Source organism: Phyllopteryx taeniolatus, chromosome 3 (assembly GCF_024500385.1).
Source record: "Phyllopteryx taeniolatus isolate TA_2022b chromosome 3, UOR_Ptae_1.2, whole genome shotgun sequence".
Classification (NCBI taxonomy): domain Eukaryota; kingdom Metazoa; phylum Chordata; class Actinopteri; order Syngnathiformes; family Syngnathidae; genus Phyllopteryx; species Phyllopteryx taeniolatus.
The window spans coordinates 2,555,737-2,569,898 of record NC_084504.1 but is presented as its reverse complement, the minus strand read 5'-3'; the positions used below and the strand labels follow the sequence as shown (position 1 = coordinate 2,569,898).

The following is a 14,162-nucleotide window of genomic DNA, read 5'->3' as shown; positions in this document are numbered from 1 at the left end:
ACTCCTTATGTTGGCCACCTGTTTTTTCACCAGCGTCCTGTTGGTGGTCTCAATGTTGTGGTAAGATTTCACCGAGGAGGGAAAGAAGAGCCGTATGCTACCTTCACACTGGCATAAAGCTGGTCCAGAGTTTTATTACCTCTTGTTTCATAGTCTACATGTCGTGTGAAGTTGTTAGTAGATGAGAAAGAGGATGGTTGTTATTATTATTTATGATTGCAGTTTCCACTAACTACTATGAGGCCGGGATGCTGGAATCACAGCACATGTGACGTTACTCGCGTTGGCTGCAGCTGGTGGTTGAATGTAAATAAACAACTGCAGTTTTCTAACAGCCACTAGTTCGTCCGTTGGGGAGTAACCTCACACATTCCTTAGAATGATCAATGATAGGAAACAAATCAAATCGCCTGCCCCAATTACCCCTCCCTCTGACTTGATTTCGCTTTAGCGCCGGCTCTCATTCCTCTCAATATCACCTTTGAGATGGATTCTTTGCCGAGGGGACGCCGACTGGCTCCATGTTCGAGCTGAAAAGGGGAGTAGTTCCTCGCGGTTGTAAAGGAAGCATTATAAACACGAAGGAAAAAAAATCACATAGCATCAATATTTTCCTACAATACATTTTTGACAAAAAAAATTTAAAAGAGGGGATACAGTAAGGGAGAAAGCAACAAAGAAATAAGAGACAGTGAGTCAGAGCTTCGGAAACAGACTCTCAGCACCTGAAAACGACTCAATCAAATAATGTAACAGCAGAAAACCTAACACAATGTAACAGCAGCAAGCCTAACACATTTTCTTTTGTCCCCGCCGAGGACAACACAGACCATGCAATTTGCCAAGATCAGGAAAGTTTGATGGCACTCGAACAAGGACGATTTCAAAGCTAAAATTTGGATAAAATTCAAATACATCCACAGATGGTGGGTAACTCATTTTAATTGTTGAATATTTTTTCAACTTTTTTTTGTTTGTTCACATTTTTCAGCTGTACTCTCAATTGTTTCCAGAGAAAAGGTTATTGACAGCAGTGATGAAGAATACTGGACGTATGGATGGATGAGACGACTGGCAAGCCACGACCACCAGATTAAGAATTACTTTTCCGAATCACTTTAGGTAAACCGCCATACAAGAGGAAAACTATGGTAAGCCACTGAGAATCCCAAGCAGTGAAAAAGCACTAGCAGTTTCATCACTTATTGCATTGTACCAGCAAAGCATGGCCGTGAGAAATATTTAAGGGCTGAAACAAAAGCTCTTAAGAAAAATGTTAAATTCTGTTTACATAGTACTCTTATTTTAGTAATTGTGTGTGTGTGTGTGCGCGCGCACACATGTCCACAAAAAAGAAGTGGTGTGGGAGGGCTTTTACAAGCCCCATTACTGTGGACCCCAAAAGGTGAGGACAAAAGCTAAAAAAGAGAAAAAGTAAAACTATTACATTTAAAAATATTAAGGAAAAAAAAAAAAGCCCCCAAACGCTCACTTGCAAAAAAATAAAATTGTCAATTGGTTACTGGTTGGCGGCACGGTGGCCGACTGGTTAGAGCGTCAGCCTCACAGTTCTGAGGACCCGGGTTCAATCCCCGGCCCCTCCTGTGTGGAGTTTGCATGTTCTCCCCGTGCCTGCGTGGGTTTTCTCCGGGCACTCCGGTTTCCTCCCACATCCCAAAAACATGCATTAATTGGAGACTCTAAATTGCCCGTAGGTGTGAATGTGAGTGCGAATGGTTGTTTGTTTGTATGTCCCCTGCGATTGGCTGGCAACCAGTTCAGGGTGTACCCCGCCTCCTGCCCGATGACAGCTGGCATAGGCTCCAGCACGCCCGCGACCCTAGTGAGGAGAAGCGGCTCAGAAAATGGATGGATGGTTACTGGTTTCATTTGCCTTGGAGCATCATAAAGACCACAGCTGCCAATGATGCGCTTTACGCAGGGTTGAACGGAGTCGGTCAGCGGGCTGGTTCTTGTTAAAATGTTATTCGTTTCCTGGATAAACCAAACCTTCCTCTAATTAAACCACAACAAAACCAAGGTGATTGTTTTTGGCAGTAAAGAAAAGAGGTTTGCTGTTCGTAAATACCTGGAATCACTCTCTCTAGTCCGAAACCTTGGTGTGGTGATAGATTCCAACCTGTTTTTTAGTAGTCATATCAAATCAATTACTAAAACAGCCTTCTACCAACTGAAGAACATATCTACAGTGAAGGACTTGGAGTTCCGCAGGAATCAGTACTTGGATCTCTTTTGTTCAGTATATACAGTGGGTACGGAAAGTATTCAGAACCCCTTAAATTTTTCACTCTTTGTTCTATTGCAACCATTTGGTAAAATCATTTAAGTTAATTTTTTTCCTCATTAATGTACACACATCACCCCATATTGACTGAAAAAAAAACGGGAATTGTTTAAATTTTTGCAGATTTATTAAAAAAGAAAAACTGAAATATCACACAGCCATAAGTATTAAAACTATTTGCTCAGTATTTAGTAGAAGCACCCTTTTGAGCTAATACAGCCATGAGTCTTTTTGGGAATGATGCAACAAGTTTTTCACACCTGGATTTGGGGATCCACTGCCATTCCGCCTTGCAGTTCCTCTCCAGTCCTGTCAGGTTGGATGGTGAATGTTGGTGGGCAGCCATTTTCAGGTCTCTCCAGAGATGCTCCATTAGGTGTAAATCGGGGCTCTGGCTGGGCCATTTAAGAACGGTCACTGAATTGTTCTGAAGCCATTCCTATGTGATTTTAGCTGTGTGTTTAGGGTCATTGTCTTGTTGGAAGGTGAACCTTTGGCCCAGTTTGAGGTCCAGAGCACTCTGGAGAAGGTTTTCGTCCAGGATATTCCTGTACTTGGCCGCATTCATCTTTCTTTCGGTTGCAACCAGCCGTTCTGTCCCTGCACCTGAAAAACACCCCCACAGCATGATGCTGCCATCACCATGCTTCACTGTATTGAACAGGTGATGAGCAGTGCCTGTTTTTTCCCAACACATACCGCTTAGAATTAAGGCCAAAAAGTTCTATTTTGGTCTCATCAGACCAGAGAATCTTATTTCTCAACATCTTGAAGTCCTTCAGGTGTTTTTTAGCAAGCTCCATGCGGCTTTCATGCATCTTGCACTGAGGAGAGGTTTCCATCGGGCCACTCTGCCATAAAGCCCCGACTGGTGGAGGGCTGCAGTGATGGTTGACTTTCTAGAACTTTCTCCCATCACCCGACTGCATCTCTGGAGCTCAGCCACAGTGATCTTTGGGTTCTTCTTTACCTCTTCCACAAAGGCTCTTCTACCCCGATTGCTCAGTTTGTCCGAAGGGCCAGCTCTAGGAAGGGTTCTGGTCGTCCCAAACGTCTTCCATTTAAGGATTATGGAGGCCAAGGCACTCTTAGGAACCTTAAGTGCAGCAGAAACTTTTTTGTAACTTTGGGCTGATCTGGGCCTTGCCACAATTCTGTCTCTGAGCTCTTCAGGCAGTTCCTTTGACCTCATGATTCTCATTTGCTCTGACATGCACTGTGAGCTGTAAGGTCTTGTATAGAGAGGTGTGTGGCTTTCCTAATCAAGTCCAATGGGGTGCTGTGTGTACATTAATGAGGGAAAAAATTAACTTAAATGATTTTAGCAAATGGCTGCAATATAACAAAGTGAAAAATTTAAGGGGGTCTGAATACTTTCCGTACCCACTGTATATGCTGCTGCTTGGCGATATGATATGCAAATATAAGATTCGCTTTCATTGTAATCCCGACAATACTCAGCTGTGGATACCATTAAAACTAACCAACCCACATGATTGCTCTTATATGGAGGCATGTCTTGTTGAGATTAAACAATGGATGTCTTGTAAATTTTTCCTCTTTAAACCTGAGAAAACAGCTGTTGATTATTGGTCCTGCTTGACATAGCCACTTGTTTAAGGACACCACTTTGTGTTTTGACAAAAGCACAGTTACCCAAAGTGATTCAGCTAAAAATCTGTTATATTTGACTCAACTCTCTCCTTTCAAAAGCACATTAAGAATATTTCCAAAACTGCATTTTTTCATTTTTGCAATATTGCTAAAATGCGGCCCATCTATCCGCAAGAGACGGAGAGATTATAGTCCATGTATTTGTTATATCTCGCCTCAAATATTGTAATGTGCTGCTCTCTGGTCTTCCCCTGTCTGGTATTAAAAGGTTGCAGTTAGTACAGTTAGTACAAAACGACTTTTAGTACAGTTAGTACAAAAATACTTTTTACGAGGAAGAGAAAGTTCAATCATATGACCCCAATACTGGCCAAATTGCATTGGCTCCGGGTCCACTTGAGATGCAATTTTAAGATTCTGTTACTTACTCAAAACATTACACGGGTAAGCACACTCCTTATCTTGCTGACTTAGTTATACCATATGTTCCGTCCTGAAACCTATGCCCGCAAAACGCTGGTCTTGTGGTGACTCCGAGAGCCGGAAAGAAGTCCACAGGCTCTCAAGCATTTTCTATTCGGTCTCCAGTACTCTGGAATGCTATACCCGTGGATATTAGAGCTGCAACACCTCAGTAGAAATGTTTAAATCCCGACTTAAGACTTATTTTTACTCTTTGGCATTTAGTCAAAGTTACATGAAGGCCTGTTGCACTGCCACTGGTCCTATCTTTCGTCCTCTCCTGCTCAGAGAAAGGGCGAAGGACGATGACCGAATCTGAGGCTGTTGTTTTTGCCACGGTCGAGTGAGCTTTTTAGCAACAGACCTTAGCTCGGTAGCTCGTTAGCTCGCAGGCTAGCGAATGTAATAAACAGTTAATTTTCCCTTTGTTCCAGTTATGTGCATCTACAGAGAAAACGCTGTTCTGCCAGCGGCTTGCAACGGAGTAAAACTCCCGTGTTCATTGTATTTATGGAACGATAACCCGCCCCTACTCTGCCTCTGATTGCCTAACCCAAGACAGGATTAGTACTTTTGAGTCACTGTGTGGAAGCTCTACACTAACACACACACACACACACACACACACACACACACATACACACACAAGGTCTTAAACCACGCCTCTACAGACGCAGATTGAATATGCATCCCTGCTAATTTTTTTGCTTTGCTAATTTTTTTGCGATGCGGGGAGTACATCAAATGATATCCCTGTATTTCATTCATAAATACGTGAACACCCCTCCTTGAGCCGTTACCTTATCGTAGTGGCAGGGTCACCCATGGCAAACAGGTCCTAGGTGGGGGACCAGACAAAGCACGGCTCAAAGACCCCTGATGAAGAAGACAAATTATGGACTCAGGTTTCCCTTGCCCGGACGCGGGGCTTGAAGGACAGCGCCTGGTGGCCCGGCCTGCACCCATGGGGCCCGGCCGGGCACAGCCCGAAAGGGTAACGTGGGCTCACCACCTGTGGGAGGGGCCATAGGGGTCGGGTTCAGTGCGAGCTGGGTGGTGGCCGAAGGCGGGGACCTTGGCGATCCGATCCCCAGCTACAGAAGCTTGCTCTAGGGACGTAGAATGTCACCTCTCTGGCAGGGAAGGAGCCCGAGCTGGTGTGTGAGGTCGAGAAGTTCCGACTAGATATAGTCGGACTCGCCTCCACGCACAGCTTGGGCTCTGGTACCAGCCCTCTCGAGAGGGGTTGGACTCTCTTCCACTCTGGAGTTGGCCACGGTGAGAGGCGCCGAGCAGGTGTGGGTATACTTATTGCTCGGCGCCTGTACGTTGGGGTTCACCCCGGTGGACGAGAGGGTAGCCTCCCTCCCCCTTCGGGTGGTGGGACGGGTCCTGACTGTTGTTTGTGCCTATGCACCAAACAGCAGTTCAGAGTACCCACCCTTTTTGGAGTCCTTGGAGGGGTGCTGGAGAGCGCTCCCGCTGGGGACTCCATCATTCTGCTGCGGGACTTCAATGCTCACGTGGTCAATGACAGTGAGACTTGGAAGGGCGTGATTGGGAGGAACGCCCCCCCCCCCCGATCAGAACCCGAGCGGTGTTCTGTTATTGGACTTCTGTGCTCATCACGGATTGTCCATAACGAACACCATGTTCAAGCAAAAGGGTGTTCACACGTGCACTTGGCACCAGGACACCCTAGGTCGCAGTTCGATGATCGACTTTGTGGTCGTGTCATCGGACTTGCGGCCGCTTGTCTTGGACACTCGGGTAAAGAGAGGGGCGGAGCTGTCAACTGATCACCACCTATCGGGCCTTTTTGGCCTGTGGGACTCCTGAGGCAGCTGATGGGTACCGGCTGGCCAAGCAGAATGCAGCTTTGGTGGTCGCTGAAGCAAAAACACGGGCATGGGAGGAGTTTGGTGAGGCCATGGAGAAAGACTTCCAGACGGCTTCGAGGAAATTCTGGTCCACCATCCGGCGTGTCAGGAGGGGAAAGCAGTGCACCATCAACACAGTGTATAGTGGGGATGGGGCGCTGCTGACCTCGACTCGGGACGTGAGCCGGTGGGGAGAATACTTCGAAGATCTCCTCAATTCCACCGACACGCCTTCCCATGAGGGAGCAGAGTCTGGGTTCTCTGAGGCGGGTTCTCCTATCTCTGGGGTTGAGGTCGCCGAGGTGGTTAAAAAGCTCCTCGGTGGCAAGGCCCCAGGGGTGGATGAGATTCGAGATGATGTGGTTCTGTTGGCTTCATCAAGCCGTGACCTCCAACTCTCACTAGAGCAGTTCGCAGCCGAGTGTGAAGCGGCTGGGATGAGAATCAGCACCTCCAAATCTGAGACCATGGTCCTCAGTCGGAAAAGGGTGGCGTGCCCTCTCTGGGTCGGGGATGAGATCCTGCCCCAAGTGGAGGAGTTTAAGTATCTTGGGGTCTTGTTCACGAGTGAGGGAAGAATGGAACGGGAGATCGACAGGCAGATCGGTGCAGCGTCTGCAGTGATGGGGACTTTGTATCGATCCGTTGTGGTAAAGAAGGAGCTAAGCCGAAAGGCGAAGCTCTCGATTTACCAGTCGATCTACATCCCTACCCTCACCGATGGTCACGAGCTGTGGGTCGTGACCGAAAGAACAAGATCCTGGATACAAGCGGCCGAAATGAGTTTCCTCTGCAGGGTGTCCGGGCTCTCCCTTAGAGATAGTGAGAAGCTTGGTCATCCAGGAGGATCTCAGAGTAGAGCCGCTGCTCCTTCACATCGAGAGGAGCCAGGTGAGGTGGCTGCGGCATCTGATTCGGATGCCTCCCGGACGCCTCCCTGGTGAGGTGTTCCGGGCACGTCCCACCGAGAGGAGACCACGGGGACGACCCAGGACACGCTGGAGAGCCTTACATCCTTCGGCTGGCCTGGGAACGCCTCGGGATCCCCCCCGGAAGAGATGGATGAAGTGGCTGTGGAGAGGGAAGTCTGGGCGTCCCTGCTAAAGCTACTGCCCCTGCGACCCGACCTCAGATAAGGGGTAGAAAATGGATGGATGGATGGATAGATGAAATATGTGAACAGCGGACATTGAACCATGTGAATCATTGTGGAACGCAATTCATCATTATCATCATTATTATTATTATTTGTTTTAATCACCCCACTGACCAGCATGCAGATATGGGGGAGGCGGTTATGCACCTACAAACGATGGTGCATTAGTGGGGATGGATTCATGGGGTTAGCAGACATATTTAAGTGTTATCCTCCATTTTATCCTCAGCTCATACTGTATTTACACTTGGGTCCAGTGACGCACAGATCACTCTCTCCATGGCTGCAAGACCATCATTGCTCCTCACTTAAAGGGAATGAATGAAATAAGCCACCTTGATTGCCGGTAAATAAAGTCAGCTATGTTTACGCCCACCGGCGCAGACAGCCCCTTTTGTTAAATACGACGGCTGCATGCGACTCCGAGATTATGACAAGCCGGTCTAACCCGACCCCCTCGCAGGGTTACACCCCCCGCCGGATTCACGCTAGTCACGAAAATGGAGTCCCATGAGTGTAGGCAAGGCAACATAGTGGAGGACTGGTTAGCACATCTAACTTGCTTGTTCTCCCCGTGCCTGTGCGGGTTTTCTCCGGGTACTCCGGTTTCCTCCCACATCCCAAAAACATGCGTGGTAGGTTGATTGGAGACTCTAAATTACCCGTAGGTGTGAATGTGAGTGCGAGCGGTTGTTTGTTTATATGTGCCCTGCGATTGGCTGCCGACCAGTTCGGGGTCTACCCCGCCTCTCGCCCAAAGATAGCTGGGATAGGCTCCAGCACGCCCATGACCCTATTGAGGATAAGCCGTACAGAAAATGGATGGATGGATGGATGGATGGATGGATGGACCCCCATCCATCAAGGCAACTGGCACTCACAGACTGAATGTTTTGTATCCTACAGTAACCAAATGTATCCATTTTCAAGGTAATTGCTGTTTGTGATTGCTACTGCTAGTAAAATTATGTTCAATTTTTGACAGCTTTCCACCAGGCTATGCAGTCTTTTCATTTATGGCTAGTGGTAAAAATGCAGCACATGGTGCAGGCTGTCAACGCACAATACACAAATGGACTGATGAATGAGGAGGCTGCTTTAAGCAAGCATTTTGGCCTGTCTTCATGAGCTTTTTCACCATGCACAGCTCCACCTGCTTGTCTCCCATATGCATAAAATCAATTACAACTACTAAGAATCAATATACAGGATGGTGATTGTCCTGGATGGGGATTAAAAAAAACTTTTTTCTTTCAAGCTGTTGAGCTGAGTGGATTTTTATTTCCCACTAATGTGGGAGTTTATTCCCAGCGCATTGAAAGGGACATATTTTGTATTGATGATCAGACCTGAACACTCTACCAGTGTTTGAAAAGAAAGTAATTATTTAGGTCAACTGAAAATGTTTTTTTTTTTTCTAACAGTACCAAGATGGTTGTTCTTTTTTTCCCTCCTCAAATTTGATAGAATATCCAGGAAGAATATTGAAGCAGACAGTGTTCTTGAACTCCATCTTACAAAAGTGTGATGCTTGAGTACTGTGTATTCTACCCAGCACTTTTCGAAATGTATTCTATTTTCCTGGCAGAGAAGAATAATGTGACTTCTGAGTTAGAAACTTTTTTTGACTGTGGTTTGCTGAGAAGAACGCATTTCTCTATAAATAGGCTAATCATCAGACCAAATACAAAAAGATGGTTGCTAAAGTCATTTCCAAATGTCATTCAGTATTTTCTAGGTCAGAAAACAGGTGTTGCCATTGAATTCAGCACATGGATTGCTCATTTTACACATCAGAACATCAGAAATCAAAAGGTACTGCAGGAGAAAGCAATTACATTTTCATTTATTTCAAACAGTTAAAGTATTAGACTGTATGATCCAGAAAAAGAATCTCACCAGCCACACCAAATGGTCTCCTTAGTCCGCCTGTTTGTTTCTTCCCCTCTTTCAGCTCCATGCTTCCTACTCTGATGATCTGACACACCAGGAAGAGACGCAGCCTCATCAGGTCACTTCTGCTAAGCTCCTGGATTCAAAATGTAAACCACAATAGATTTCTTGGGGCAGATTAAGTGGAAAAACAGGAGTCTATGAGTCAGAGAAGCTCGAGTGCAAATAATGAATATTGACTTTTTAGGTCAAATGAGTTATGATTTGCTTTGAGAAGCTTTTGGTATTAAATGTTTGATCATACTCTTCAGATGTCAAATGAATGATAATGCAATATTGTTTGTGTTTGAATGGCATGACCAAAAACAGCTGAAATATGTATGTAAATATATTAAAATTGTGATTTGTGAAAAATGTGCAAGGAATAAGAGCTCATCTCAACTTTCAGGAGATGAGGAGCCATTCAGTAGTGTGCTTCCTGTCACAGATTTCAGGAAGTTTTGGATCATTTTAGTCTTAAGCTAAAGCAATAGTCAGTGGGTTGGGATATGGTTACCGTGAAGAGTGCTGGCAGGTTGTTGAGTTTTTCAATTTCTTTAGGCATCCCCATACTGTCCCACCGGACCAAGAAGTTCTCGCTGCATGAATTTAAACAAGGACCACTTTAGGAATTGTATTTTTTTTTTTAAATTAAAAAAAAAAAAAACAGAAACATACTTATGCAGAGCTGCCAACCTAAAGAAATTCACTTCCAGAACAATTTGTCCAAATTTGTCTGAATTTCCTTATTTTAAAAATGTTGTCAAGAACCTTAATGCGGGACAGTTATCGCAGTATAGATGATACAAATTCTGCATACTGTTCAATTACACAACATAATCATTACATTTTAATCACAATCATTAATAAATTACTGCTTCAAAATTTATTTTGTAAGAAAAAAAATATTATAAAGTGGATAGTGACACAGGTGATGCATATCATCACCAATATGTGAGCATAAAAGCAGTTAAAGTGGTAAACTACTATACAGTAAATGTTGATTAATGTTCTTATTAATTACAGTAAATGTGTTGAGATGTTTTACTTGTTAGATAATAATCTGCACAATTGATTCTAAGCACTTTATCTAGCTCAGGAAAAAGGAGAATTTTCTTAAATTCACACTTTTTAGTTGATAAACAATATTCAAAATCTTTGGTGGCAAATATTAGTAGGCTACTTCAAACTATCAGATATTCGTAATGGATTTCAAAAGCAAGAAAAAGTGGCCTAAATTACAAAACTCACCTTTTTTCAAAATTGAACTAAAGTGTGACTGTGTTTGCCTGTGGCCCCCAATGGACTAGCTGTGGCCCTGGTCTGAGCTACTGATGTCGCCTGACGGCCACACAGCCAAACTGTGATTAGCGGCTCGTGCATTGATGAAGAAGTCAGCTGGCTAGCTAACTAAACTAATGCTAATTGCAGGACACATTGACCATCGACACTTCAAATGAACGTCAAGGTAATATGCTTCAATTTGGCAACAAGTCGGGGCCTGGCCGCTGCGGGCTGCACAGAAATGCAGGCTCGAGCGGCAACGGGGATCTCTTCCCGATCCAGCAGCGGCTGGATGGCGGCTCCTCCCGCGAGTCCCCACTCTCCGAATTGAAGCATTTTAGGAAACAGAGGGAAAACTAAACCACTTGGTAGCGGGACCACTTTATGAATGAAAATGAACTGTGAGAGAATGCCGTTCATACTGTTAAATATATTATAGAAGTTATCATTTATTTGCTTAGCTTGCATTAGTATAATGGACAATTTTAGATGTTTCGCCTTCAAAAAGAAGACTCAGCATCATCCACGGAAGGGCGCCTGGACCAAGGACGTAATCGGATGTGGTCGGGTCGTGACAGGTGTTGGTCCAATATTATGTGTTGTGTCTTATTACTTAGAATACTATGTCTGGGAAAAACCCTCTTATTATCAAATAGTTTGTGTTGTGTCTTATTGCTTAGAACATTATGATTTGTAAATCCCTCCTATTTCAAATAAATGCAGGAGCGAGGGGGGGGGGATTGTTTAGAGCGTGTTGAGAGACTGTGATCTGAACAATCTCCCATACGCCCTCCTCATGAGAGAAAGAAACCAGCGTCTTCATTCCTTTTGTGTCTATTATAATGTTGGGTAAGATAAATCCAACATTAAATTGGTCCTTCGAGCCGGATGTCAACACACCCGAGGATTCCAGTTGTGGAGCCGACTTACAGTTAAGAGACCGTGGCCACGGCAAGTAAGACCCTTTACGGGACTGGTCTTCGTTCTCCTCAACTGGGATCTGAAGGTTGACGACAATCCACAGGATTGAAGACGAGTGGTGAGTTAAATTTGAAAAAATTTTTTAGGAAAAAAGGATTAAAGAGTGAGTGAATTGCGCGACGAAGGAGTCTGCGGCAGAACAAACCTTGTGTAATACTAGTCACTGGCAAGTGGTCAGATGGACGACGGAGTCCGATAAAATCCGTGGGGACGGCGGGGTCCTGTACGTACTTAAATTCCGTATTTCTGTGTTTCTGTGTTTCCGTGTTTCCGTGTGTTTATAAAAACGTTATTAATATCGTGTGTATGTGTAAAAGTATGAATGTATAAGACTGGATTGTAAGTGACAACTGGGTTTGGAAGCAAAGGCAAGAATTCTCCGCCCCAATTGGGGTAGAAGCTTGAGAATTGCCAGAACTCAGACATTTATTGTCACCCTGTCATTTTTGAATAAAGTCAGTATTTAGGTCACTCTAGGTGCAAATGAACTGACTTCCAAATTCACAAAAATGGGAATAAATAACAGTAAACCGGATCAAAAAATAGACCTAACGTGTAAAGATTGGAAATATGTTCAACTACAAAACCATTCCAAAATAGAACATTTAAACACGTGGATAACCAAATACGGTTTCGCTGGCCAGCTAAATTCGCAAAAAATAGTTCAACTACAAAACGAAATAAAGTGTCGACGAAAAATTATATATCAAAAATACAAAAAGATGGATTTGACGACTTACTCTTCTGGTTAAATATGGTGTCAAAAAGAGAAAAAGGAAGGGAGAATAAGAAACACTTAACAAATGAACAAAAAGAGCAGGAAGGTAGACATAAAAATATGTTGTTTCAAAGACAGGAAGATGACGAGACAGGAACAATAATAAGAATTAGCGAGAAAAAGATAATTGAAGAAAGTTGTAAAAAAAAATAAGGAAACAAAAGCATCAACACCCATGAAAATTTTGCCACCTCATGAAAATCCTCCAACTCAAGAGGCACAAACACAACGAATTTTACGATCGGGAGGGGTACAAATGAATTGGTCTAAAACTATGGGAGAAACATTTTCTCCCACTCCCAAAATAACAAATATAACCTCAGACGAGGGAGACATGGATTTATTTCCGATAATTGAAGTGGCAAATCCAAATATACAAGAGGACCAGAAAAAAAACTATTTTGGTCTATAGGACCTGGACTAATGAGGATGTGAAAAAGGCCGTAGCCGGCATCACACCTTATCAACAACAGTTAAAAAATGCTTTACATGCGAATTCGAAAGAACACATTAACAGATGGGTAGATAAACATTGGATAAACCTAGCAACTGGCCCTCTGGAGGAATATGTTAATCATGCCCTCCACGCAGAAAGAGTGTTAGAAAAAAAAAAAAAGAGAAGATAGATGTCTTCCTCGACGAAGAAGCAGAAATATACTATCAAGGCAGAGAGAGAGATAATTTTAGAGGACGCGGCAGAGACCGTGGGAGAGTAAGATATGGTAGAAATCGAAATTATTATGATAATACCATCTGTTGGTGCTGTGGAAACAAAGGCCACATTGCACGTGACTGCCCTAAAAAAAAAAGAAAAAAAGAAAAAGAAAAGAGAATACGGACAAACTACCGCATGACTAGGCCAGCCTGCTTCCCAACTCAGCAAATCCTCTTGTGTAAACATTACAGAGAATGAGGAAGTGGATTTCAATTTACAGGACATTCTGAGTTTGGACACTGAAAAACCTGAAATAACCAAATAATAATGCATTCTTTTCAGTACCAATAGAAAATAACAGTCAATTTTGGTTTGCATTCACATTTGAGAAAAAAAAAAATATATATACATTTACTAGATTACCGCAAGGTTACTGTGAAAGTCCAACTAATTATTCACAAGTTATGACAACACGCATGTCTTCTGGCATCTACAGATGGAGAGACATGCAAAGATTCATTGACTTTACTGCCTCATCTAACAGAAGAGGGACATAAAGTTAACAAAAATAAATTGCAATGATGTAAAAGACAAGTTAAATATCTAGGCCATAATTTAAGTATAGGAGGAAGGACTATATTAGAAGACAGGAAAGCTATAGTCTTAAAAAATCCTAAACCACAGACGAAGAAACATATAATAATCATTTTTAGGTCTGACAAATTATTGTAGAGCATGGATTCCAAACTATGCAGAAATTGTTGCACCATTGTCAAAATTAATGTATGAAAACAACCTTAAAATGACATCACCTGTTTAATGGAGTACAGAGGCAGAAAAGGCCTTCTGTGACATTAAACAACATTTGGTGTCCAGTGCTGCGCTAGGCCTTCCAAATTTAATGATAAAACATTCATTCAAATGGTAGATTGTAAAAGCTATTGCATGACCTCCGTACTTACACAACAATACGGTGATAAGCTAAGACCAATAGCTTATTTTTCAACTAGAGAGCAGTTCACCCTTAAGGTCCCACATACAGTTTCTGCTCTCCTATTGCAAACCAATATGGCGTTTTTATCACCGGCAAGACATTTATCTTGCATTGCCATCTT

The 14,162-nt window shown here is 43.5% G+C and overlaps 1 protein-coding gene across 7 annotated transcripts in view; it reads right to left on the bottom strand.

Moving 5' to 3' along the window:
- The window catches only part of dock5 (dedicator of cytokinesis 5), a 66,095-nt gene that overhangs the window by 37,161 nt on the left and 14,772 nt on the right, over positions 1-14,162 (bottom strand). For all 7 annotated transcript variants that reach the window (XR_009787577.1, XR_009787579.1, XR_009787578.1 and 4 more), the window contains exons 9-10: positions 9,867-9,948; positions 9,317-9,446 (exon numbers count right to left, since the gene is read on the bottom strand). Coding sequence is in view for 4 of the 7 variants with exons in the window: in XM_061766421.1 (XP_061622405.1) it covers positions 9,317-9,446; positions 9,867-9,948 (212 nt within the window). In the remaining 3 variants the exon portion in view is untranslated. The remainder of the gene's footprint in view (positions 1-9,316; positions 9,447-9,866; positions 9,949-14,162) is intronic.